Consider the following 27,557-nt stretch of genomic DNA (forward strand, 5'->3'; position numbering starts at 1 on the left):
GTTGAACAGGTGATGGGGATTAAGGAGGGCACTAACTGTGATGAACGGTTGTTGTATGAAGCATTGAATCACTATATTGTACACCCAAAATTAACATTGCACTGTATGTTAACTAACTGGAATTTAAATAAAAACTTTTAAAAGCAGGTGGGGGGTTGTGCAGGGGAGGAAGACTTCTCTGTATCTAGAATTAGGTCCTCCAGGAAGTAGAAATATTGTGGCGAAGTGTAACACTGCTTGAGTATTTCTTGAAGGCTTACTACCCATCAGGTGGGGACCAGGCTAAGTACTTTGCATGGATTATTTCTTCAAATTCTTCATCCCCTAAGCGGTCTATTCTATCTCTAATTTTCAGAAGTTGAAACTGACACACAGAGAACAAGGAACCCCCCGCCAAAGTCCGAGGAGCCAGGCACCTCCCCAGCTCTGCCTGCTCCCAGAGTCCACCCCGATACCAACATTCCCTCACCAGGCACTAATTTATTCAAACCTTCTAGTTTCAATGGCAAAATTGCTATCTTGCTCTGAATTGCTTCCCTTTCACGACTGGTGATGCTGGATATGGCTTTGTGTTTACCGAACTAGACACATTCCTTTTTTGTTAATTACAGGTCGGGGGCCTTTCCCATAGTTGACTCTACCACTGGACGAGGGAATAAAGTGGGACCTACGGGCTTAGCCCTGTAGTTCAAAAGAAAAACGTGAGGCACGGTTTTCTTTTTTGGAAGTATGCTCAAATGTGGTGGTGGTTTTATTGATGGCCAGCACGACCCAGGGGACTCCTTCTGCCCAAGCTCCTCGACAGGAGTGCCCCATTCTGTCCCTCGTTTCTGCCACAGTGGATGTTGGTTTTTGTTCATTTCGACTTTTGGCACTGTCCTCGACCTCCCCGGACTAGTTCCTTATTCTGAAACACGAGTGGTGAACCAGACAGCACGTGAGGCCCCTTCGGCTTTGAAATCCTGAGCCTGGGTACAGATTTGTGAGAGCAGCAGCACAATGGAAAGCAACCTGGCTGTGGGGCTGGGCGCCCCGGTTGGAGCAGTCTTTCTGTTCTTTTCCTGCAGCTGGAGGGCTTCGAGCCGCGCTCAGCTGCTCCCTCCCTGCTCTGTTCTAAAGCACTTAGCCAAAGAATGGCTTCCTTTCCACCGTTATGTAGACAAAGATGACAATGATGAAGATACCAAGCACAGCGAGCTTCAAGCCCACGGGAAGCATTTCTAGGTTCCCGTACTCAAAACTCCTGTTCCCGGGGCAGTCGCCAGTCTCTCGGGTGCTCCATCCTCTGCATCTGGGGTTTGATGCTCTCTTGGGTAACCTGTGAAAACATGAGTGGTTCTTAGGGCTGTGGACTTGAGCACCTCTTTAACGTATGTGGACCTTGGGCCCCAAGGGAGCAACCGACGTGAGGCTACAATTGAGAGAGCAGCCCTCTACTTGTTTAAAACCTAGGCTGATTTCAACAAGGGAGGCTAACGAGGGATCCCAGGGATGTGAGATCCCTAAAATCCCCAAAAGCATTTTTTAGTAGGACCACCCGCTTGCACACCGTCTCCCTATGTTGGCCCAAGGCCTGCCGCAGGGACCCGCAGACCCGTCAGCCCCCACTGGGAATGGGTCCAGGTGGATGGGGGATGCCGGGACCCACGCTCTCTCCTTTCTCTCTCCACACGTGTAAGGACTGCCCCTCAGGGGTAGGATGGGAAATGCTTTCGAAATCTGCTAATGTTGATTTAAAAGGACAAGTGGGTAGGGTCTGAAATATCTTAGTGAGAGTTTATGTATGGACCCACTTGTCTAATCCTGGAAATCTGCCTAAGTTTATTCAGAAGTTCTGGAATTTTCCGGAAGACTTTTCTTTCTGAACAACAACTAAAATGGCCTGTCTTGAGCTCTTATTTCAACTACCTGCTCTTTTTTTTTTCTCTCTCTCTCCCTATTTTTCAGGACATAAATAGGAACGGATTCTGGTCTCAGTTTGTAGTGACTTTCAGTATCCAGCCTCTCCGGCCTATTTCCTTATCTCCAAACTTAAGTGGTGAACTAGATAGTTCATGCAAAGTCTTTTCAGTTTTGAAATGATGAGCTACAGGGATGCCTGGGTGGCTCAGTGGATTAAGCGTCTGCCTTCGGCTCAGGTCATGATCCTGGGGTCCTGGGATGGAGCCCCACATTGGGCTCCTTGCTTAGTGGGGAGCCTGCTTCTCCCTCCGCCTGCTGCTTCCCTGCTGGTGCTCTCTTTCTCTCCCTCTGACAAATACATCAAAACTTAAAAAAGAAAAAGAAATGATGAGATATGACGAATCTTTTCTTTCTCAACAGATTCTATTCAGCCTCAAGCCCTTCACAGAAATTTGAATAACAAATTTGTCCCCAGGAGTTATATAAGACAACAATATCCTCTCACATGCTAAGAAAAGCATTACCTTATTCCCTCGGAATGCTTATAAACCAGGCAGTTGATATCTAGGGCTTTTGGTTTGGTGATGGAAGTCTCGAGTCTCTAATGAACAGAAAGAAAAGAATTTATTGTTTCCCAGGTCTGGTACAAAGGACTTTATTTTTTTTATTCTATAAAAAGCCATATACTCTGAGGACTGATCGATATTTCTGTTACATCAGGTCTTTAGCCACCTCATAACACAAACTTCCAGTTTGCCTTTACTCAATAATTAGCAAAAACATTCCCATGCCGTGGAGTAATATTATACTGCAGTGACTCATGCCTTAACAATAGACACTCTGGTAACAAACTCTTTATTTTGCTCTTCTTTGTGCCTTATTGCTTGGAGTTGTTTTTGTTTTTTTATGAGCAGGCATCATTTATATATAAAGAATAATGTTATTGCTCAATCAGTTGAGCGACCGACCCTTGGTTTTGGTTCAGGTCATGGCCTCAGGGTCATGAGATCGAGCCCCGCGTGGGGCTCCATGCTCAGTGGGGAATCTGCTTGAGGATTCCCTGTCCCTTTCCCTCGGCATCCACCCTCACCCCAATTTGCACACTCATGTGCACGCACTCTCTCTCTCTCACTCTCAAGAAATAAAGAACTCTTTTTAAAAATTAAATAAATTAATTAAAAATAAAATGAAAAGCAAGTTGGCCATGGACAAAAACTGGAAAGTATGGGGTGCCTGGGTTGCTCAGTCATTAAGCATCTGCCTTGGGCTCAGGTCATGATCCCAGGGTCCTGGGATTGCGCCCCGCATCAGGCTCCCTGCTCAGTGGAAGCTGCCTCTCCTCTGACACCCCACCCCCACCCCCTCCCCCAACCCACTTGTGTTCCCCCTCTCTCTCCCTATGTCTCTCTCTGTCAAATAAATAAAATCTTAAAAAAAAAAAAAAACAGAAAAGTAATTTCAGAAAATGAAAATGCTGTCCTGTAAAAGGTATAGAAGTCAGGACAATCACATTTTCTGTTCTTTTCCCAAAACTTCCTTTCATTTTGTTATTTTTCCAATAAAGTGAAATGGTACAGTTCTCTATGCCTTTGTTTCCTCCCTGTGAAATAGAGTTGTAAAGATGGAGCGACTTACCATATGCAAATGAGGGGCCCCTGGGTGGCTCAGTCAGTTAAGCAACTGCCTTCAGCTCAGGTCATGATCCCAGGGTCCTGGGATCGAGCCCCACATTGGGTTTCCTGCTTAGTAGGGAGTGTGCTTCTCCCTCTACCCCTCCCCCTGCTCATGTGTGCTCTCTCTCTCTCTTCTTTCTGTCTGAAATAAAGTCTAAAAATATATATATATGTATATGTGTGTATATATATATATATATATACATATGCCAAATGATTAAAACATCTCCTGGCCCATAGTCAGCATTCAATGCACGTTAGCAATAATAATTGTGATTCTGGTCATTATTATTAATTGCATGTTGCTGTTTTTCCTCATGTGTCTAGTTTAGCTGACTGTCCATTCATGGTTATGATGCGGGCCTCATCATCCTCAAATATCTGCAATGTCCCAGTCAGGTGTTGTGTCGGCAGGACCGATGGTCTCAGCCCAAGGTAGGCTGTGGGGAGAGCATGGCTTGGTGTACCATCATTTATGACTGGTCACCCGCTTCCCGGTACTGGCCACGGATGCCCAAGCAGCTATGGCCTCCCCCTCTCACCTCCACTCCCTTGCCTTGTCTTCTTAAAGAAGATGTTCTTTTTTTTTTTTTTTTTGAATTTGACAGACAGAGATCACAAGTAGGCAGAGAGGCAAACAGAGAGAGAGGAAGGGAAGCAGGCTCCCCGCTGAGCAGAGAGCCAGATGTGGGGCTTGATCCCAGGACCCTGGGATCATGACCTGAGCTGAAGGTAGAGGCTTTAACCCACTGAGCCACCCAGGCGCCCCAGAGAGGTTCTTAACAATTCCTTAGTGATACCCAAGCCAGGCCTCTGCTGATGATGGGAAGCTATGCCCAGCCCAGGAAGGCCACATCAAGAAAGCAGCCCAGTGCAGACACTACATATGTGCACACACCTACGATTTCCCAGAAGAAGGGGACACTTGCAGAAAACAGACTTTGAAAATCCTCAAGGATCCAGTGGTGGTTTGCTACCAAGAGACGCTTCAAACTCTTTTCAAGGGTGTAGGAAAAATCGTTTATAAGCACATTTTTTTTTCAACCTTTTTAATTACAGAAAGTTTCAAGCAGACACAAAAGTAGACAACAGGATAATGAGCCTCCACGTACCCATCACATGCAACTTCTTTTAAATTCTCCTACATGCAAAAATAGGTCTGTTCAACAAAACATTGGGGGTAGAAGTCTTTTGCAAAATCAAATTATAGGATTTCACAGCTCTTAGGCAATCCAGTATTCCCTTCTTTCTCTTCCCTCCTGCCACAAGGAGGTTTAGGTCTTTGATTGCCTCTCCTTTTATCATTTCTGTCCTTGACTATCATTCACACGTAGAGTTCCCCCTATAGCATATGAAATGTGGACATTTGGGTTTTCAAAAAAGGAGTAATTATGGCTTATCAACTTGACTGTTCAGCCATCAATAAGAATAATGATTATAAAGTCAGGGTTATTGATCATGGCAAACAGAGTAGAGAATTGTACACGCACAGTGATGACAACTGGCTAAACTTTCACCATGCGGTGCCCATAAACAACAGCTAGAGGGAAATAGAAACAATGAAACGGTTTTTGTGTCAGGTGGCATGTTTAGAGTTGATTCATTTTTCATTTAAAAAAAATTCCTTTAATGTTGTTAAAATACGGTTTTCACTATAAATGCCATTTGCAATGGAACTAAAAAATATTGGTGTTCATTAAAGCAATGGTTTAGTGAGGATGAAATCGCCCCCCTGGGGGAGTGTAATGCTCCTTTCTCCCTATGCCTGGAGCTAGAATTGGGGAAAAAAAAAAAAAGGAAAAAAAGTCTGGCTGTTTTCAAAGCATTCACAGCTAAGGTTGTGGCCGCCTCTGCTTCCCCACCCTCTTCATTAATCCCCTGGCATTCAAGTCAGAAAATGTCACCCAGGGGCGCCTGGGTGGTTCAGTGGGTTAAAGCCTCTGCCTTCAGCTCAGGTCATGATCCCAGGGTCCTGGGATCGAGCCCCGTGTCGGGCTCTCTGCTCAGCGGGGAGCCTGCTTCCCTTCCTCTCTCTCTGCCTGCCTCTCTGCCTACTTGTGATCTCTGTCTGTCAAATAAATAAATAAAATCTTAAAAAAATATATCTGAAAAAAAAAAAAAGAAAATGTCACCCATCCACATGTTATTGATCACAGCTGTAGTGACAGATGTAATTATCCTGAGATATGCCAATTCGATAAACGAGTGTCTTAATATCATCTTGACACCTATGTAGTTATTTCCTGTGTGCCAAGCACCACTCTAAGCATCTTACATAAATAAATCCATTTAATTCTCAATACCAACACCCTGTGAGGAAGGTGCTTTTATGGTGCCCATTTCACAGACGACAAAACCGAGGCATGGAGAGTTTAAATCGCGTGCCCTTGGCCACACAGCTGGTGAGATGGCAGAGCCAGGAGTCAACCCAGGTGGCATAGTCTCAGAGCCCCTGCCATGCTCACTCTGCTATCCTGCAGAAGATGGATAGTGAGGCAGGCTTTACTAGAAGAAAATTAGAAATATCATGTTTTGAGCATCTGTTGTCTTGGGCATTCAACATGCCCCCAGCCACATATTCTTTCTAATAACTCTGTAGTGGCCATTTTATTTTATTTTATCTCATTTTATTTTAAAGATTATATTTAGTTATTTGACAGAGAGAGACAGCCAGAGAGGAAACACAAGCAGGGGAGTGGGAGAGGGAGAAGCAGGCTTCCTGCAGGAAGCCCTGTGCGGGGTTTAATTCCGACACCTTGGGATCACAACCTGAGCCGAAGGCAGATGCTTAGTGACTGAGCCACCCAGATGCCCCATGTAGTGGCCATTTTATAAATGAGAAAATTGAGGTTTATAGGAGTGAAACTATTTGCCTGGGTTACATGATTAGGAGAAAGCACAACTGTAACCGAGCCCCCATATTCTGGACCCAGTGCTTTGTGTTCTTGTTTTGTAATCTATTGGGGAAACTCATCATGAAAAACAGAGCAGAACATGTTTGTAAAAACTGTTCTCACTAACTGATAAATGATCAAATCATTAATTCCCTTCCCATAGAAATGAAACTTGTAGCCATCTGATTTCTTATTAATTATCTTCGATGAATTGTTCTTTTTTTTAAGGAAGATTTTTCTAGATAAACTAATTTTGTGCTAATTCTGGTTTACTTAGTATATCCATGGAATCTGCAACCAGAGTGTGTATGAGATATTATGTCCTACTGTATTATAGGGAACTACAAAACCCTGGGCTAATATCCAGAACCAGATGAAAAAGAATCATTTTGTTTTCTCATTCAATCCTTACTCATCAAAAAAGGTATTTGATTTTTGAAAATGATCTACTGTGACTTAAAACAATTCATTTTGGGGAATGAGGAAATAAAAGTATGTTTGCATATCCACGAGACACGTATTTGACAAGGTAGACCCCCCAAACCTAGCCAGACCCCTGTCATAGCCTGACCCCTGCAGTTACAGGCAATCAAGAGAGGGGGTGTCAGGCACCATGCCGAACTGTGCCAACTTCTTCCCCGCTCCTTTCTCTTACTCTCCCAGGACGACAATGACTACTACTACTGCTACTTCTTTTTAAGATTTTATTTAGTCAGGGACGCCTGGGTGGCTCAGTTGGTTAAGCAGCTGCCTTCGGCTCAAGTCATGATCCCAGCATCCTGGGATCGAGTCCCACATTGGGCTCCTTGCTCCGCCGGGAGCCTGCTTCTCCCTCTGACTCTGCCTGCCACTCTGCCTGTGCTTGCTCTTTCTCTCTCTCTCTCTCTGACAAATGAATAAATAAAATCTTAAAAAAAAAGATTTTATTTATTCATTTATCAGAGAGAGAGAGAGCACAAGCAGGCAGAGAGGCAGGCAGAGGGAGAAGCAGACTCCCCGCTGAGCAAGGAGCCTAGTGAAGGACTCGATCGCAGGACCCTGAGATCATGACTTGAGCTAAAAGACAGTTGCTCAACTGACCAAGCCCCCCAGGGACCCCTTACCCAGGATTTCTTACTGCTGGCCTCTGGGCGTGTCAGGAGGCAGTGCTGTTCCAAGGGTCGGGGATGAAACCCTTTCCTAACTACAATGTGTTACGCTTTCCAATCACGCTAGTTCATGGATGGCAGTTTTTCAAAAACAACTTATACTATAGAACCAGACATTTTTACCAATAGCTTGACAAACTGGCCATTGTGAACCTGCTCCCAGCCAGGAAAAAACCTTTTGATTTAGAGCTCCTTAATATTGAGTTAACCTCAAAGTCCTTTATTGACTAAAAATGATTTCATTAATAACAGATCCTACAGTAATTTCAGACTTTTACTTCATTGTTTTTACCTCAGCCCTGATTTAATAAAGCTCTCATTTTCAACACTGTGCTCTGTTAACCTAAGTCATGATTTTGAATTAATTAAAAGCCTTCTAAAATAATCTCTACCACATTAAAAAAAGAAAGGTTGAAAACATTATGATCGTCACGATTCCTGGTTTGTTAATTTTTTTAAAGGGACTCTTCTAGCAAACCAGGAACAGAACAGGAACTTCTTTAACTTGACAAAAAGTGTCTTCCAATACCTACACCAAAAATCATCTCAAAGGCAAAATGCTAAATGTATTTCCTTTTTTTTTTTTTTAATTTATTTATTTGACAGACAGAGATCACAACTAGGCAGAGAGGCAGGCAGAAAGAGAGGAGGAAGCAGGCTCCCTGCGGACCAGAGAGCCCGATATGGGGTTTGATCCCAGAACTCTGAGATAATGACCTGAGCCAAAGGCAGAGGCTTTAATCCACTGAGCCACCCAGGTGCCCCTGTATTTCCTTTAAAATCAGAACCAAGGAAAGAATTCTTATTACCATTCTTATTTAATGATGTAACAAAGGAGACTTAGCCAGTCCAATAAAACAAACAAATAAACAAAGAAAGATATACAAACTGCACTAAAAAAAAATCTACAGAAAAATTATTATAATTGCAGAGGGTCGTTGTTATAAGATCAATACGCAAAAGTCAATTCTATTTCTATATACTAGCAACAAACCCTTTAAACATGATTTTTAAAAGATACTATCCCCAAGAGCAACAAAAATTAAAAACTTAAAACAGCTACCTGCTAAATCTAATAAAAGATGAACATGATCTACACTGAGAAAAATTATAAAATCTTACTGAAGGACATTAAAGAAAATTTAAATTAATGTAAAGAACAGGAACAGGAAGAGTCAACAAACAATAAAGATTTTGCTCTTTCCAAATTAATTCATAAAGTCAATAAAATTTCAATCAAAATTCTAGTCTGAATTTTTCGTGGAACTTGATAAGCTGATTCTAAAATCTATATGGAAGGACAAAAGGACAAGTCAAATAGAGAATCTATTTTAAAACAGAAAGGAGGATGGGGGCTTGTTAAGGTAATTAAAACATTCTGCTGTTGGCACAGGTCAGACAAACTGATGAGAATAGAGACCCTGTTGAATTAATCACGGCTTTTGTTATCTGTGGTTTATGATGCTTTTTGACATCTTGACTCTTGCTAATCCTAGAGAGAAGGCACGTGAGCAAGCCTTTCAGAGGCAAGTCAACCAACCCCAAACCCATATCCCCAACTATCTCCTTTGCCTTTCACACACCAACCCAATATTTCCCCTGCTGTAATTCAGCCCGGGGCCGGATACTGGCCAATTAGGAACCAGTCCTGTGGCCTGGAGTCCACTGAAATAGTTAAAACTAGCCAATTCTAAAATGCGTACCTTACCTGACCAATTTCTTCCTACAAAAACCACGATGAATTCGGTGGCCATATCTTTCTCTCACCGCCCCCGGCCCCCATCCCCCACCACATCCATTGACCCTGGTCCTTCCCCACGTGGCCCTGCGTGCCACGAACTCTTTCAGTGGCCGCTCTCTCCACGTCTGTCCCCTTACCATATGTGGTTAAAACAAATCCTGGGTACATTTTGAAACAACCATGTATGTATGGAAATTGGATATAGGACAAAAGCTAACAGTGCAGATCAGAAGAAAAAGGGCAGACTTCACAAATGGGATTGGGAACAAGATGGGATAGATATGCTTCTCTCAATTTCTTCTACTGAGTATTGCTCCAAAACCTGGACATTACATATAAAGCAAATATAAAAAGATGCTGAAAGGTGGAGAGAAGCAGAGGGACTAGGGACCTTAGCACCCAGGAATGACACATGGTGAGTGTCCTGGGTCATGCTTTTACCCCCAGAGGGAGCGCTGGAGAAAGGTAACCTGAAAACCATAATGGGTGCAAATGGAAAAAGCCCCCAGAATAGCCTAAGGACTGAAAAGAAGAAAGGGGCAACCAAGCATGATGGGAGACTTTTTTGACAATCACTGTTGTACCCCAGCCACAGGGCCCACCCCCATCCCCACCAGCCAAGATGCAGGGGGGAAGCTTGGACCACCAGCCCCAGGTGTCAAATCCTCCCCCTCCCCACAGGGGTGGAGTCAATGGAGGCCACACAGGAGCCCCCACCCCAACAGTAGCCCAGCAACAAGGTGCCTCCACACCCAGACCAGGGTGGCACTGGAGGCCCGGAGGGGGACCTGGACTTGTTTTTTTTTTTTTTTTTTCCAAAGATTCTATTCATCCATTTGACAGACAGAGATCACAAGCAGGCAGAGGCAGACAGAGAGAGATATGAGGAAGTAGGCTCCCCCCTGAGATCATGACCTGAGCTGAAGGCAGAGGCTTTAACCCGCTGAGCCACCCAGGCACCCCGGGACCTGGACTTCTATCCCCACCTGACAGCAAAGAGCTGGGGCCCCTCTTCCCCCGCTTCCCCACAGTTCCTCAGTGTGGAGTCTGAGGAGCCCTGCTGAAACAAAAGATTTAACTGAGATCCGGAGTCTCATAAACATCAGCCAATGGAGATGACACAGATGTTGGAATTATCTGACCAGGATTTTAAAGCGGCCACCATAAAATGCTTTTCATAGGCAATATGAGCAATAGGAAATGTTTTGTAACAAAAAAAAAATTAACTCCTTGCAAAAAAGTAGAATATATATACAGAAGAGCCCCATGTAAATTTAGAAGTGAAAAAAAAAATGCAACCACCGAAATTAAAAACTCACTAGATGGGCTTGACAGAAGAATGGGGGAACACAGAGGAAAGAATCAATCTACGTGAAGATAGAACTGTATAAATCACCCACAACAAAACACAGAGAGAAAACAGGAAAAGAAATAAAAGCACACACACACACACACACACACACACACACACACAAAACCCCCAGATAAACAGAGTCTAGGAGGATTACTGTAGAAGACTGAGCATTTGTGTCATCAGAGGCCCTGAAGGAGAGGAGAATGAGGTCAAGCTGAAAAAGATATTTGAAGAAATAATGGCTGAAAATGTCCCAAATTTGGCCAAAGACATAAATGTACAGATTCAAGAAACTCAGTGAATTTCTGAGGACAGAGCAGACACAAAGAAATCTATACCAAATACGCATCATAATCAAACTTCTGAAGACCTTTGAGACATTACCAAGAAAATAAAAAGGCAACCCACAGAATGGGAAAAAATATTTGCAAATCTTTTCTCTGACAACAGTCTGGCTTTCAGAATATATAGGAACTCTTATAACCCAACAATAAAAAAACAAGCAACCTAATTAAAAAACAGACAAAGGGCTGGACTAGACATTTATCCAAAGAAGATATATGAATGGCCAATAAGCACGTGAAAAGATGCTCAACATCATTAGTCATTAGGAAAATGGAAATCCAAACTCACTGAGATAGCATTTCACATCCTCCAGGATGGCTACTAAAAACAAGTCGCATAGAACGACAGGTGTTGTGAAGGGTATGGTAACCCTGGGTCCTCAGGTATTAGTGTGAATGTAAAATGCTGCAGCTAATGTGGAAATTGATTTAGCCTCTACTAAAAACGTTAAGCACAGAAACACCACATGACCCAGCAATTCCACTCCTAGGTGTATATCTGAAAGAATTGAAAACAGAATTTGAATTTCCATTCAAATTGTCCTTGGGTTTTTACAGTATCACTTTTCCAAGAGGTGGAAGAGGTGGGAAAGACCTAAATGTCCATCAGCAGACGAATGAGTAGGCAAATGTGGTCTATTCATGTAACGGAACGTTATTCTCTCAGGCGCTGATACAAATGCAGGCTGTGATGTGGATGAACCTTGCAAACTGTTAGGTGGGTGAAAGAAGCCAGTTGCAAAATGTCACAGACTGACTATTCCATTCGTATGAACCTGTTGGGAAGGACCTGCTTAACGAGTATTGAGTTTTATTTTGAGGTCATGAAAACCTTTTGAGACGAGATAGAGGTGATAGTTTCACAGCACTACGAATGCCCCCAAATGTCAGAGAATTGTGCGCTTTAAAGTAGTAAATTTTATGTCAATTTAATCCTAGTAGAAAAATTTCTGGGGCATCGGGGTGGCTCAGTCGGTTAAGCATCTGCCTTCGGCTCAGGTCATGATCCCAGGGTCCTGGGCTGGAGCCCCATAGCATCGTGTAGCATCGGGCTCCCTGCTCAGTGGGGAGTCTGCTTCTCCCTCTTCTCTCTGCCTGCTGCTCCCTCTGCCTGTGCGCTCTCACTCATGCTCACTCTTGAAGAAATAAAATCTTTAGAAAAAAAGAGAAATTTCTGATTCTTGTCACTGTAGTGTGAATATCTTTATGTCTTCAGTCTAAGGAAATATACACCGAAGTTTTGGGGATGGCATAAAAGATCATGATGTTTACAATTTAGTCCAAGAAAAGAACAGATAAAATGATATAACAAATATGGCAAAATGTTAAAAACCAGTAAACCTGGGTGAAGACCATAGAAGAATTATTTGTTAGAAACTTTTTGTAAGTTGAAATTATTTTTGTCATTACTTTTTTTTTTTTAAGTCACTGAGGAAAGAGTGAAAATACAGGGCCCAAGCGGGGGATGGTAAAAGGGAAGACTATGCATGTATGGGAGCAGGGAGTAGAGAAGAAATCTCTGCACCTTTCTCTCAATTTTGCTGTGAACCCAAAACTCCTATTAAAAAAAAAAAGATAAGCCCAGACTACTAGAAGATACGTGCTACACTTATGACTGACAATGGATTAGTATCCAAAATATACAAAGAGATCCTGTACCTTAACAAGAAAAAGGTAACCTAATAGAAAAATGGGCAAAAGACACGAACCGGCACTTCATAGATGAGAAAACACAAGTGATCAAAAACATGTAAGATGCTCAACCTTATAAGCAAAATAATAAGCAAATTATCATTATACTGAAATACAATCTTATACCCACTACTTTGATAAACATTAAGTGAGGCGATATGAAATTTTGAAGATTAAGAATGACAGAGCTCTTCATATATTGCTGGTAGAAATGGAAAATGACTCGTCACTTTGTAGGGTTACTTAACATATCTCTAAAGTTGAAGAGGTCTGTGTCCCTGGTTATCCAGTAATTCCACTCCTAGGTGTATTCATTCAATCAGAAAAAAATTCTTGCACATGTATACAATGAGTCACATATCACAATGTTTGTAGCACCATAGCTCTTATTAGAAAAACCTGGAAACAATCCAAATGTCCAATAAATAAGGAATGGATAATATATTTTTACAATAACTATATAGCAGTACAAATGAATGAACCAGCACTATAAATATTGGAAGAAGCCCATGGCATGATGCTGAATGATAATTGGAAGTTACAGAAAATATTTATATGATGCTGTTATTTATTTATTGAGTGAGTGAATGAGTGAGTGAGAGAAGGTGGGGAGGGGCAGAGAGAAAGAGACAGAGAATCCCAAGCAGGCTCCACGCCTTGTGTAGAGTGTGACTTGGGGCTCGATCTCATGATCCTGAGATCATGACCTGAGCCTAAATCAAGAGTGGGACTCCTGATCAAATGAGCCACCCAGGTGCCCTATGACGATGTCATTTAAATGAAATCTAACATCAGGAGAAACTAAAGTTTGTGGGTATATAAAGGAAGGGAAAAGCAGCAAATTCTGGATAGTGGTTACCTTGCGGGGAAGGAAGGAAGAGGAAGGAATACGATCGAGAAGGGCTCCACTGGGACGCCTGGGTGGCTCAGTTGGTTGGACGACTGCCTTCGGCTCAGGTCATGATCCCGGAGTCCTGGGATCAAGTCCCACATCGGGCTCCTAGCTCCATGCGGAGTCTGCATCTCCCTCTGACCTTCTCCTTGCTCATGCTCTCTCTCACTGTCTCTCTCTCAAATAAATAAATAAAATCTTTAAAAAATAAAAAATAATAATTTAAAAAAAAAAGAAGGGCTCCACTGGTCATCAACAGAACGGATTTACTTTTTTAATCTCTGGGGTGGGAATCTACCTGCTCATTATAGAATTTTTTATATCTTTTTTAGATACCTAAGATCTATCATAAAACGTCAAAAATATTTTCAGGTTTGAATTTTTTTCTGTCCCCTTGGGTAAATGCCAGCTGCCTATCTGCATATACGTCAGCCCATTTGAACAGTGTTCATTTCTGTACCAGGGCTTCTGCGTTTGAGTGGAAGGAGCACAGAAGAGTGCCTCCTAAGGGCTCTCATTACAAAGCGATCTCCAGACCAGAAGCCCCTGCTTCCACAGGTGAACTCCTGTCCAGGAAGCCTTCTGCGATATCATGGAAAGAGACACTGGGGGGAGCTGTTTCACTACTCAGGTGCCTGGTTGCCCTTCCTCCCCTTTTGGCAGCCTGCTCTAAAGGAAAGGGCAATAGAATGGAAATTAGGAGGCTGGAAATGTATTTCTGATTCTTCTGCTACCTCTCCGTGTGGTCTTGGGTGAGTCATAATCCCTCTTGGCCCGTTTCCTCATCCTTCATCTGAAAGAGGCCACAGAGCCTCCTTCGAGAAGCCTTTCAAATAGGAAATTCCATGATCAATAATGACAAAAAAAATCACACCTGAACTTACGAATAGTGATGAACAGGGTCTGCTGCTTACAAAACCTTAAAAGTCCCAAGAGAGCAATATAATCTGGGGTTCTCATATAGGAGGTGCAGTGGGGAAACTCCTCTCCCTAAATTGATACACAGAGCCATAGACCTATAATGCAGAGGATAAATTGGCCAAAGGTTATATTCGGAGGTGAAAAGGAGAAGCTGCATTTTCTAAATAAATTCATCTTTTTCTATAGGAAGAAAACACCGCCACTCATAATTCAGTTTTACGAAAATAATTTTACCTTTATTAACATGTTATCACTGTAATCAGAGTTTGTTCTCACTATAGCTTCCTGCTGCGCTTGTATTTCAAAAACTGGGTTCTATTACACAGAAAGAATCAGCATGTCCTCAATAAGATAAAGACATATTGATCATTAAGCATATTTAAGTATATCTGCCAGGAGGTTAGTATTTTTGTAGGGAGAATGTTAAATTACATTCCTTGTAAAGACAGTATTTAGCTCCCATTAGCACGTTACAGGTAAGAAGAGAGGGCTTATTAAGTAGTTATAGAATATGTAATTTACTCTTCACTTTGACCCAAGTGGAATATACAACTACTACTGGGAATAAGGATTTTTTCAATTGATTAAGAAACGGTTACAGCGATGTTTAACATGGGGTCTCCTAAAACCTTTTCATGCAACTCAGCTCAAACTGCATACTTAAGTAGTCCTTTAACACATACTCCCTTGGCACATCGGGCCTCCCGAGGGTAGCATTCGGGGTAGTCAACGCACGTGCTAATTGCAGGCCAACATGGTAACTTATCATCAGTAATAGGAGAGTAAAAATCCTATTAGAGTTTTGGCACAAAGATATGGAAAAAGACCTCAGAATTGGAAGAAAAAAGAGACATGAGCTTTCCTTCCCTTCCTTTCCTTCCCCTGGGAGTCAGTGTGGGAAGAGGGGACATGGGTGCTGAGGGCCAGCGTGTCCAGAGGCCAAAGAGAAGGAGGGCAGGGGGCTGTGTATATGGAGGGGGACATGGGGGTCCCTTATGGTTGAAGAAGGAGAGGAAGAGACAGCACGAAGGCATTTGTGTGCCCTGTGTCCAAGGAAGAGGGATGGCGAGAGAATGGCCACGTGGAGGGTTTGGCACGTCCAGTGGCAGAGGAGGGGGTCATGGGAGTTTTGCAGAAGAGGCAGTAGCTGTTACGGTGGGAGACTTGTTACACTGACAAAAATTTTTAAATTGACCAAAAATACATTGGGGATAACAGAAGCCAGGTTTCTCACTGTTGTAGGAAGGGGAAAGGGTAGAAAGAACATTGAAATATTGGATCGGAACCGGAGATCAACATGGACCCATGGCTTTTAACTTTATGTAGAGAGAGAGACAAAATCGTTACAGATGTTTAGGTGTATGTGTACATACGCAGATATTTATTTTTTAGCTCTATTCACTCAGAGGGCCTGGAAGCCACGACTCCCCAGGAGCAATGAGCTCCCTAAATGCCTAAATTTTGGTTTCCAAATACCACCCTGCAATGAAAGGAACCAAGGCTCCCAGGGCAGGCAAAGCACAAGAAGGGACTGAAATTTCTTGTACCGGAAATTAAGAAAATCCTCAAGGAATAATGAGGACATATTAAAAGGACACAGTACACGTTTTGAAAAGGGCTCCCACAGGCCAAAATGAAACAATTTGAGCAGTAAAATGATATCAGTGAATACAACCTATGGGCCAAAAGGAATCAACAAGCCCATGCTAATATACACGAATGAATGAATGAGAAGGGGAGCTCTTCTTTATGGTAGAATGTCAACTAAAAAATACAGAAGGAAGGATAGAAATAGAAAATCTTTTTATCCTTATTTTTAATTTTTTTTTTTTTTTTTTTTTTTGAGTAATCTCTCTGCCCGCCATGGGGCTTGAACTCAACCCCGAGGTCAAGAGTCACATGTTTTATCAACTGAACCAGCCAGGTGCCCCTAGATATAACAAATCTTAATGGGCCATCATCATAATGGAGGCGGAATCAGGCAGTCATCCATGGGTGCTGGGGACAATGGATGAGGTTTGATGAGGAACACTATGTTGGTATCATTTCAGAATAATTCCCCACAAAAGCCGGATCGGTTACAAAGGGGAGAAATCTGACAGACGCCAACTTTCCCAGGTGATTTAGGTTGCCGTCACCGGCAGTGGGACAGGATGACATTGTTCCCTGGTGTGATGCTCTGAGAAGAGCACAGCACTCCGTCTGAGGTATTTCTGCCCAGAATGCAAAGCCTCTATGAATAGTCAAAAGGAAAAATCAGAGAGAATGAAAGGCCTGTACTTTCTAAAACAGTCAAGGATAAGGATGACAGGGAAAGATTGAGGCACCGTTCCTCCAGACTGAAGAAGGCTGCCGAGAGGCAAAGTGTGTCCCTGGACTGGTCGTGGACCAGAAAGCCGAAAGACATTTTGGGGACAGTTGGTGAAATATGAATGGGGTCTGATTATTAGACGGCAGCATTGAATCCATGTGAATGTCTCTCTTCGGAGCACCACATGGTAGTTATGGAGGATGGTGTCCTTTGGGGGTAGCAGAAGACGTGCAGGGGAGCTGAGAGACTTCCTGTCTACAGTGGACCCTCAAACAGTTCAAAGACACAATAGTAGGGCATGTGCGTGGACACGTACATGTATGTGTGTGTACACGCGCACAGAGTGAAGGCGGTAAAAGCTAACCACTGGATAATCTGGGCAAGAGCAATCTAGGATTTCTTTATACCAATCTTGCCACTGTCCCTCAGTTTGAAGTTCTTTCAAAAATAAATTATTCTGGGGTGCCTGGATGGCTCAGTGGTTTAAGCCTCTGCCTTTGGCTCAGGTCATGATCTCAGTGTCCTGGGATCGAGCCCCACAATGGGCTCTCTGCTCGGTAGGGAACCTGTTTCTCCCTCTCAGTCTGCCTGCCTCTCTGCCTACTTGTGATTTCTCTCTCTGTCAAGTAAATAAACAAAATCTTTTAAAAGTAAATAAGTAAATAAATAATTTTTTCAATGTTTCAAAAAGCAGGGGAAGGATTTAGCATAGATTAAGAAGGCATCCTTACATACAAGGAGGACACATATGACTTTTTTTTCAAAGGTTGTTCTGCCCCATTCAACACACAGCACTGATATAGAGAATAATCTTTAATTACATCTGTATATTTAATTCGATAAATATACCTGTGGGCACGCTGAGAAACCCTTCTCTGTAGCACTTAGGAGTTTAATACTGACGTTCCGTTGCCATCATATTATTTTCCACTAAGTAGTTTGCTTTATTTTGTAGATAATTAAATATCATGTTTTTTCTATGATCGTACTAACGACATTACTAGCTATTAGTGTACCTATGTGACTCTTACAGTATGGCATCTGTACTCTGTTTCACATATTTTAACTTCATTCTCGCGACGCTCTATGACGTTGAGACCATTTATGAGCCTGATTTATAGATGAGGAAATGAAGACGGGGAGGTCAGGTGTCCTGTCTAGGTCAATGGCAGAGCTGGGATTTGAATCCAGGCAGTCTGGCTCTAGAGTCCAGATTTTTTTTTTTTTAAGATTTTATTTATTTGACAGAGATCACAAGTAGGCAGAGAGAGAGGAAGGGAAGCAGGTTCCCTGCTGAGCAGAGAGCCCGACATGGGGCTCTATCCCAGGACCCATGACCTGAGCTGAAGGCAGAGGCTTTAACCCACTGAGCCACCCAGGCGCCCCTAGAGTCCAGATTTTTAATACACACATTCTTTGTTTCCAGAGCTCATTTTTTAAGCTCCTCCAGGGCAAGAACCGTGGCTCCTCGCGCACCTATTTTCTCCCGCAGAAAGTTCTAGCACAAAGCCCAGAATAGGTAATTAGCTGTTAATTCACAGGCTGAGACCCAGGGGTGGAAAATCTGTTGCAACCATTCCCTGGGTGGTCATCAATTCACAGGGCCCTAAGCATTGTGCCTCAGGAGAAAACGTTAAGGTAGTTCTAAGAGACAAAAGAGATGGTACAGAATGGGAAGTCAGAGAAAGGGAGATGGTCCACATCAATATAGGGAAAAGGTTTCCTTGGGTTCAGCCAACAAAAACTGAGCAGCTCAAAGACTGAGTAACTCCCTCCCCCTCTCCCCGTAGGCCTGGCACCGGGTTCAATGCAGAGCATTCAAAGACTGTAGGTTTCCGTGCTCAGGGTTTTACAACCTGAAGCCGAAGCTCTTAGGCAGAGGGTGGCAGTCGGGGAGGACAGAAAGGGCAGACTGCAAGGCCCAGACTCATGGAACTCGTTTTTAGAAGCTCCCAGTGGAATGTGTAGCACAGGTGGCAAGATGGAACAGAGAGTTTTCTGCGCTGGGAGAACAGAGAACTGGGATGCTGGCAGCACTGAGCATGCGTGTCTGGGAGGGACCAAGGAGACACGGAAGGGGCCAGGGGCGCTGCAGAGCACACAGCTCCCGGGCCCAGCAGCCCTCTGGGGGTTGGACAAGCAGCTGTCCAGAGTTGGGAGTACACGTGCAGACACCCCACCCCACCCCTGGAACCATTCCTAAGCCCCGGGGGGCCCAGATGCCCCAGTTTGCCAGGACCGTCCTGCTGGATTCCCGTTATTTCGGCGTCCCTTCTAGAAGTGTCCCCTTTCGTCTCAAAAGCATCCTGTACGGGGTGTAAATGACAGGGTCACCTTACTCCGAGGCCACTCTAGGCAGCCTGATGTGGCAGATCATTCTGCTTCCCCAGCATCCCAAATCCCACTTCGCCCTCTTTGGTGGGCAGGACTTAGAGCTTGCGTTACACACATTGGCTTTCCTGCCTTCTCCATCACCGGAGGCACCCGCTGTGCGCCGAGTTCATGTGATGAAAAAATCCCCAATAAAAAAATACATTGGCCTGACTTTCTGAGGGGTCTGAATCGCCAAAGCAGGGGGTTGCGCATGTGGTCTGATAAAACACAGGCACGTGCGGGTTACAAAGCGACCGGAAAGGGACATAAGCCAAATCTCAAAGTGGTTTGTATCCGCTGGGTAAGAGAGAAACAGGTGCTCGTTGGTGTTTCAAAGCAGCGCAAATTCTGCCTCTCCAGCTACTCACAGGACAGTTAGGTACACACCACTGCTCTTACATCGTTGAAGCCTATAGTGTTAGACAAGGGACTCCATAAACACACTTTTTACCACCTTTTACATGGAAATTTAAATGCTTATTTACACTTACTTCAGAATTTAAAGTTGAACAGATGTCTTGAGGCCCATCTGAGAATCAGAATGGCTTCTATATATCCTTCAGATGCAAACATTTTGGGACTCACAAACTTTCTACTGAGTTCTCTTGCCAATTCAAAGTATTGATGTGGTTTTATTTCAGGTTTACGGAAGGCAAAGACCCAAGGGCGCCAGTCCCACCCCCATGCACCGCAAATACTCAGGTTGGTTTTTTTTTCCCCTCTGTGTCTGTGCAGGAACTAGACAAAGGGGTGTTCTGCCGACAAGAGGTTTTCTGAATGGGAAGGATCCCTCTGATCTTCCCATTTGGAAGATTTAAAAAATTCTTTTAGAATGTTTGATAAGCTACCAGAATTACTTCATCAGATCCAAATTCTTTCCTAATGGGAAACCAAAGCTACAGGAATGTGTATTTCGCATTTCCTTCTCATTTACTGAAACTCAGCGAGGAGTACTCAATACTGGGCTATGCTGGCAAACTAACCTGTTTGTCGCTAGAGCTGTTCGGTAGATGCGCTGGGGTGAGCTCTGGGCTCCTACTCTGTGCCAGGGCCCGCGACAGCTGTTGAAGGGGATGGATGGCAATGTTAAGGGAATGCACAGGCATGGCCTTGGAGTCGGGTCCTTAAACAATCACAAGATTTTAACCAGAAGAAAAATGGACAGGGGATAGAGTGGGGGGTTGGAGGCTGAAAAGAATGCCAGGCATAAGGAGCAGTTGAGGCAAAAGCACATGGGGAGGAAGTAAGAGAGGTGGGAAAGCAGGGAAGAATTTGTAGGAGGATGTGGGAGATACTGGGGTCTCCTCGTGCTGTATGGCAAGTTTGCCCCTTGTTTCCAGACGAGTGAATGACTCGGCCCAAACACTGCTCATATGTGTCCGATGGAATCAGGGAACGTGAGAGGCGGAGGTCAGTTAGGAGGATGTTACAATCGTTCCAATAAAAAATAAAACGCATACTATGGGGGCACCTGGGTGGCTCAGTCGGTTAAGCGTCAGACTTGATCTCAGCTCAGGTCTTGATCTCAGGGTTATGAGTAATACGGATGCAAGCTAGGAGAGCAGAAAGGAGATATGGATTTTTAAAAATCATAATTCAAATCCACTGGCAACTCTTTATATGTGAGGGGCAATGGGTGTTCCAAAATAACTCTGAGACCTTGAGCCCGGGGCCACCGGAAGGTGGTAAGAGCATCAAGGTGAACAGAGGCCACAGATGCAGGTTTGGGGTGGGTGAAAATAAGCATGGTCCTGGATGTCCTCTGTGGGAGGAGCTGGGAGGTAGAGCTCACCCTGGGGAGAGGAATAAATATGCTTTGTGTAGTCTACGAAATGTCACAATTATAAGTAACATTTGCTGCATGAGGAAGGAACGAAAGACGAGGAAAGCAAAGGAAAGAGCTCTCCGGGAGGGGGCTGCATGTGAAGGCCTCTGCCTCGGGGGACAGGGCCCGTGGGGAAGCTTCTGTGTGGAAAGAGGACAGGAGGCAAAGGCAAGGAGTTGGGCAATGGAAATGATGCGGAGCCGGAGCAGAGGGGGCCCGAGACAGATCTCCCTGAGGGCCTGAAGACAGCCAGGATGGAAACTGTCAGAAGGGCAGAATCAGGAACCAAGCCACCACTGTGTCCTCAAAATGGAAAGAGACAGGCGTCTCTAAATACGGAGGGACAGTGGTCAGAAGACTGGAAAAATCCTTGGGGTTGGCATCTTGGAGTTCATTATGTGAACTAATTATGTGCCTCATTCAGGCGCTTTCCCTTCGCCCCACGCTATGAAGTAGGTCCAGCTATCAAGCCGCACGAGGAGTTGACATCTGTTAAGTGACTTCCCGGAAGCCCCAGGATGAAGCCGGGGGAAGAAGGACTAAGCCAGTGAGGCATCATGACAAAACCTCTGACCTTCACACACTTGGCCATGAGCTTCAACATGGCACTGAGGGTAGAAGCCAGAGCTCAGTGTCTGGAAAAGAGACGGAAGCAGGGGGACGCCCGGGTGGCTCAGTCGGTTAAGCGGCTGCCTTTGGCTCAGGTCATAATCCCAGGGTCCTGAGACTGAGTCCCCATCGGGCTCCTTGCTTGGTGGGGAGCCTGCTTCTCTCTCTCTCTCTGCCTGCCATTCTGCCTGCTTGCACTCTCTGTCAAATAAATAAAATCTTTTTTAAAAGTCCTTTAAAAAAAAAAAGAGAGAGAGAGAGAGAAGGAAGCAGGATTCTCTGCTCAAGGTGGGTGCCCAGGCGAATGTGGACCCTGTGGCAGGGAAAGGGGCGGGGGTGGCCGTCGGGGCGGGGAATGGCAGTCAGAGGGCAAAGCAGGACAGCTGCAAACTCAGGGAGAGACAGGGGGACGGTGACTCTGGGTCTTGAGCCAGAACATGGCAATAGCTTCACAAAACAGAAACCTGCATTACAGTGAACTATTGTAAACTAGGATTTTCCCGCTGGAACAGAATGCAGTCACTTTTGCGATTTCCTTTCTTAATACATAGGAGGAGTGCTATTTCCTATGTTTAATATAGTATGGGTAAAAGCATTCATGCATTAGAATTGTACATACTTTTTTGGGTTCCTTGTTTTTTTCTGATGAGAGAATGATATTTCCTTTCAAAATGATAGTGGCATTAAGCTCTGGATCATGAAAAACAAAAGGAGAATAGGCCATGAGAACATACAAGCTAGAGAAGGAAATAAACACCAGTCATCGGGGTGCATTCTCCCAATTGTAGGGCAGAAGAAGTTCATGAGGGGAAGAAAATTCACTTTGCTCTGCTGAGGGCAGAGGGCATTTCTGCAGTGGCCTTTGTGCAAAGCGCTGCGGCCTTCCCCTGGGAACACAGGGAGGGCTCCTAACAGGAAAAGGTCGTCATGTCTGTACGACTCCAGGAGCTCACAGCTGGCCACGCCTCTGGGTGGCTGTTTTCAGTCTAGTTATTGCCCCTTTGAACCAGCTGCAAGCCTCACCAGTCCCTGAATGTCAAGGTCGGCGGGAGGACTTTCTCCTTCCAGGTTGGAAGAAGCCCCCAGAGGCAGAAAGGTCAGACCTGCCCTAAAGGACTTTACCTCTGGGGACACTGCCAGGGGCAGGAAAGGTAGTTGTTCATCAACCCTTGGCTTCAGCCCGTGGAGAAGCATTTTGATAAACTCACAGCAATCATGACTGTTGCACATGGAGCAGAGCTGCTGGAGGGGATTTTAAAGGAGCCCCCTGACTCAGAAATGTCTGGGACGCTGGAGAAGAGGTTCGACTAAAAGCTATGTCCACTCGGTGCCAAAACAAAGAGTGAAAATGAGAAAAAAAATCAAATCCACCCGTTGTCTGGGTTACCTACTGCTTTGCCTCTGAACTGTCCCCTGCCACATGTTCCCCACCGTGACCACCCCCCCCCCCGGGACGAGGTGTTTCTGTGAATCTCCCCAGGACTTTATCAGTCCTGTGACAACCCCTTCATTCTAATGGCACCAGGGTCTCTGAGGCTCCTCCAATGAGCAGATTTAAATATCTGATTCAGACCTGACCCGGAGAAAGCAGTCATTGTGTACCTGACCTAAGCACTGTCCACTGACACCACAGAATTGCATGACAAGGGAGGGACTGACCCAGAGCTTTCACCTCTGACCTGACTGCCTGCATGTATCTGGCATCAGGTGAACACAGTCCGTAAGGTAATGGCAAAGCTCACAAACGGAAGGACCCATTTTTTTCGAAGCCTGGGCATGCGTGCCCCTCTGTGAAGGGCTGCGTGCTGGGAAGCAGGAGAGCTTGGTCTGGGACCACCACAGCTTGGCTCTGCAGCTCTGACTTGCCGTCCTGGGCAGCTGTGAGCAGTAAGGACACAAGCCTTCCTCTCTGGAACCTTCCAGCCTGGCCCTCCTTTTCATCAGAGGGCTGGTCTAGTCCCTTCAGCTCCTGTCTAGGGCAGGAAACACCCTCAGTCGCAGGTCTGGGACAGGACTCTGAACATATCCCCCTTGCAGAAAGGGCCTGCGGTATGCTCAGGAGCTGGTGGGGTCCGGTCCCCCAGCCCTGCTGCTCTTTCCAATGAGGCTGACCCCGCAGGACTTAGGGAAATCTCTCAGAACTGTGCTCCGGCGATACCAGGCATCACCAGCAGATTTTTCAAAAGGCCCCAGGCACTTATCTTACTTGTTCAACTACTCCCTTGAGCTGTATGAAATTGCCGGGGTTTGGTAGGTCAAAGACAGTCAAAAAGGTAATGTGTTCGTCCTCACAGTAGAGATCATGAGAGCAGTGTAAGGCTTGGGCAAGAGCACAATGATGAGAACCAGACCTGGGTTCAAATCTCAGTTCGGTCACCCTCTTTCAACAAACACAACCTGCATTCCCACTCCGTGCCTGGGAATGTTCCAGGAGCTGCCTGTGTAATGGTGACGGAGACAACGGACCTTGCTGTTCACGGCACATTCTGGGGCCGCGTCCTAGCTATTCGATTTTTGGGTTGGTCACTCTGCCTATCGGAATGTCAGCTAAAAGTTTGTGAGACTTAAATGAGATATTGCACATTAGGCCAGAAGTGCACTGGGGGTGGGGGGCCTTCCAGCATGGCAGTTCCTGTTACTTTACTGTGCCTCTTAGATGACTCCTAATAAATTATTTACTGAATGAAACAGCCTTGGAATGGACTGTAGGAATCTCCGAGCCCACCCCCTACAGGAGAATGGTGCCTGTGGGGGCAGGGGCTAGTGGAACAGAAGCCACCCACCCCCCGAGCCAGATCCCAGAGACCACAGCTCTGCACCTACCCGGGAGCTCGGAGGAGACCTGCTGTGGTCAGCTCCCATGAAGCCAGAAGGGCAGTAGGCATAGGACTTTCGGGAGGTACTGTTTGGTTCATCTTTCTGAATGGATTTGAAATCATTTAATCTGAAGAAAATAATCGTCCCATTTATTGACTGAGGCAAAGCAGAGTTTGGGGTCTCAAAGGAGATGTGGAAAACGACCTGTAGGAACTCCCGGTTTTAGAAATCAAACACAGATTTGGCTCTGGCTAGTAAGAGGACCGGCAGATTGACCAGTTCTTCTCCCTCCTCCCTCTTTCCACCCAGTGGAGTTGCTGGCATGAACATGGCCATGGGATAATGGATTCCTTTTGTGGCCCGGGGACCAATTCTCCAGGCCATAAGGCCAATTCATAGGTCACCCTGCCTAGCATTTCCAGCTGCATAGAGCATCCCAGACCAGGTATGAATAAGCCCACAGTTGTTATCAAACAGTACAGCTTCTGATCGTACCATTACTGCCGTCATCATCCTGAGCTCCGTTCAGCCCCTCAGGTCCATTCATCACCGGTGGTGTACAGGGAGGTGAGACCAACAGCTGCACTAACTTTTTTTCATACACTTTTCTGGTGGAAGCTGAAGAAGGAGGTGGAGAATGGATTAAGCTATGCCGCTCCTGCAGGGGATCTCACTGTGCTCGCGGTATTTCACAGAGGGATCCTTATTCTTGTACCTTACATGGTTAATTACGGTCTTTACAATCGGGTCCACCCCACAGCTACTCAACGCATTCCTTTCCTTCCACAAGCAATTAAGGTGAGGTCTCCAATGGATATATCCAAAAGTAAGACTGACAAAATTGCACTTCCTATCTACGGGGAATATGAATATGTACATAAAGTTAACATAGTGCACGGACTAGAAACGAAAAAAAACCCAACAGGGTGATAGAAGCAAGAGTAACCAGGTTTCCTCATTGGAAGAAACCAGTCCTTTCTCTCGGGCACCCTACTTAGTAACCTGTGCACAGAATCTGGGTGTATTTCTCACTCCTTCCTTCTTTATGGTTTTCTGCGTTTTTTTTTTAAATTTATTTTTATTTATTTATTTACTTGACAGACAGAGATTACAAGTAGGCAGAGAGGCAGGCAGAGAGAGAGAGGAGGAAGCAGGCTCCCCGCTGAGCAGAGAGCCCGATGAGGGGCTCTATCCCAGGACCCTGGGATCATGACCTGAGCGGAAGGCAGAGGCTTTAACCCACTGAGCCACCCAGGCGCCCCGATTTTCTGCGTTTTAAGAATTTTTTTTTTCTATTTCCATGTTAATGTTTTTTAGTTGCGTTATGTCCCTTCCACAGTAAATAATTTTAAATCTTGGGAGGTAGTTTGTAAATAATAAACGACGAGTCTCTGATGTTTGCATCATACGTACGGAGTATTGGTCCAGGTGAGAATCCGAGCTTACGAAGTTCATGCTGTAACTCATAGTCCCTCAGACACTTCACATCCACCATGGTGTGAGGGGGAGTTGGGTCTCTTTCAGACAGTGCAATCTACAAAAGAGGAAAACAGTCAACTCATTAAATCAGCCTTACAGAGAAGAACTAGAACTTTCCCAAAAGTCCACAGAAGGGCTTACAACCCAATCCCTCCACTTTTGGAGACGCGCAGGCAATAACACACCTCCCACCCCAAAACCACCATTCTCTACCATACATCTCTCTTGGGTTGAGGTTGCCTCTACACAAAGCTTTGGGTGGGTGCTACTTCCCTCAGTGTCTCCGGGGTTGAATTATTTCTAACTTTTCTACCCATCTCATGGGAGAAAATTCTTCTGCCTCAAATGAACACGGGAACAAATAACTTCCATGACAGCTTAGGAACTCTGAGTAAGACGTAGAGCTCCGAGAAGATAAGAAGTTAATTAAATATGAAAGAGCTGAGAGAGATTTTCTAGTGAGTTAAATAAAAGTTATTTATCCCTGCCCTCCTTTTGATGAGAGTACAGAGAGTCAAGAGCGTTCGGTTACTGCAAACACTAGTAGTTTTCACACTTGTAATTTAACTCGGAACATAACGAGATGGTAGTTTTTAATTAACCGCCAGCAGACTTTGTAATTGCTGAATTGGCATTTGGAAGAAGAAAAAAAAAGTCAGCTATTCATTCTCTGGCACATAAATTGATTTATACAGTCTTACACCAGTCATGATTGGCTTACCCGTCCTACACTAGCCTCAAGTTCCATCAGATCTATGCACCTGATAAATTTATCCCCCCAAAAGGACCCCTCCACCTACCTAACAAAGTCTTGGAAAAGACCCGTGTGTCACACCTTTCAACAGAGATCTGTAATACAGAAGTGTATGTGTTGTACCTCACTTCTATTATGTTTCCAGGTTTTTTAATATTGCTGTGAAAACCACTGCAAGACGATCACTCAGCGTAAGAGGATCTGGACCAATTTTAAGTAATGACTTTGCCTTTATTGGTGATCAATCAATGTCCAATTAGGAAGTACGTGGTATACAAGCTAGAAGAAGCTGTGAGTAGTCATGTGTAACAGGGCTGTTGGAGAACGCCTTGCTTTACAGTTCTCCTCTTTAAAGCTGCACTTGGACCACAGTCACATTCTGGCGCACAGTAGGGGCTTAGTAAATGGAAGTTTCCTTCTTTTCTATGTGTTGGGGAAGCTGAATTAACATTTTTGGCCCTTAGGAAACAACCTAATATAGAAAGGAAAAGGACAATACACCTCGGATTTTTTTTTTAATTATTCTTATTATCATTAGAAACTAGCTTGGGCACGCCCCGTGACATTTGTTCTTGAGAACAGCTGTCTGTTGTTTTGCCGCCTTCCCCAAAATAACCTCCAAAAGAACCCTCATCAATTTCAAGTGACACTAGGCAATTGCCTAGAGGGAACACACATACGGAAGAAAAAGATTCAAATGGAATCCAACGGGATGATTAATCCACTTACCCCTTTACATGGTTGTCTAAAGTCTATGCATTTGGGTTGGTTACTAAAGCTGGGGGACTTTCACCCAAGGGTTTCTAGTAACAACCGGTCCCTCTTTGC

At 44.7% G+C, this 27,557-nt stretch overlaps 1 protein-coding gene across 4 annotated transcripts; it reads right to left on the bottom strand.

Moving 5' to 3' along the window:
* Positions 1-699: 699 nt before the first annotated feature.
* Positions 700-27,535, bottom strand: LEMD1 (LEM domain containing 1). 4 transcript variants are annotated; one of them, XM_013058278.1, is made up of 7 exons: positions 27,459-27,535; positions 25,910-26,030; positions 24,992-25,114; positions 22,299-22,369; positions 20,229-20,306; positions 2,427-2,503; positions 700-1,318 (listed from the first exon to the last, which is right to left on the bottom strand). In XM_013058278.1, exons 2-7 carry the CDS (start codon positions 25,989-25,991, stop codon positions 1,123-1,125), a joined length of 627 nt encoding a protein of 208 aa, XP_012913732.1. In that variant the 5' UTR covers positions 25,992-26,030; positions 27,459-27,535; the 3' UTR covers positions 700-1,122. The 4 variants fall into 4 exon arrangements, with proteins under 4 accessions (XP_012913732.1, XP_012913734.1, XP_012913731.1 ...); XM_013058280.1 differs by lacking the exon at positions 27,459-27,535 and adding an exon at positions 26,776-26,799; XM_013058277.2 differs by lacking the exon at positions 27,459-27,535 and adding an exon at positions 26,189-26,455.
* Positions 27,536-27,557: the final 22 nt, after the last annotated feature.

This window comes from Mustela putorius, unplaced genomic scaffold, assembly GCF_011764305.1.
Source record: "Mustela putorius furo isolate JIRA1106 unplaced genomic scaffold, ASM1176430v1.1 tig00000508_pilon_pilon_pilon, whole genome shotgun sequence".
In the NCBI taxonomy this organism is placed as follows: domain Eukaryota; kingdom Metazoa; phylum Chordata; class Mammalia; order Carnivora; family Mustelidae; genus Mustela; species Mustela putorius.

Coding starts and splice junctions, on each gene's coding strand:
- LEMD1 (XM_013058277.2), bottom strand. Junction 22,370..24,991: donor GGATGATGACGGCAGTAATG/GTACGATCAGAA, acceptor TTCATGATCCAG/AGCTTAATGCCACTATCATT. Junction 20,307..22,298: donor AAAACAAGGAACCCAAAAAA/GTATGTACAATT, acceptor CCCCTTCAACAG/CTGTCGCGGGCCCTGGCACA.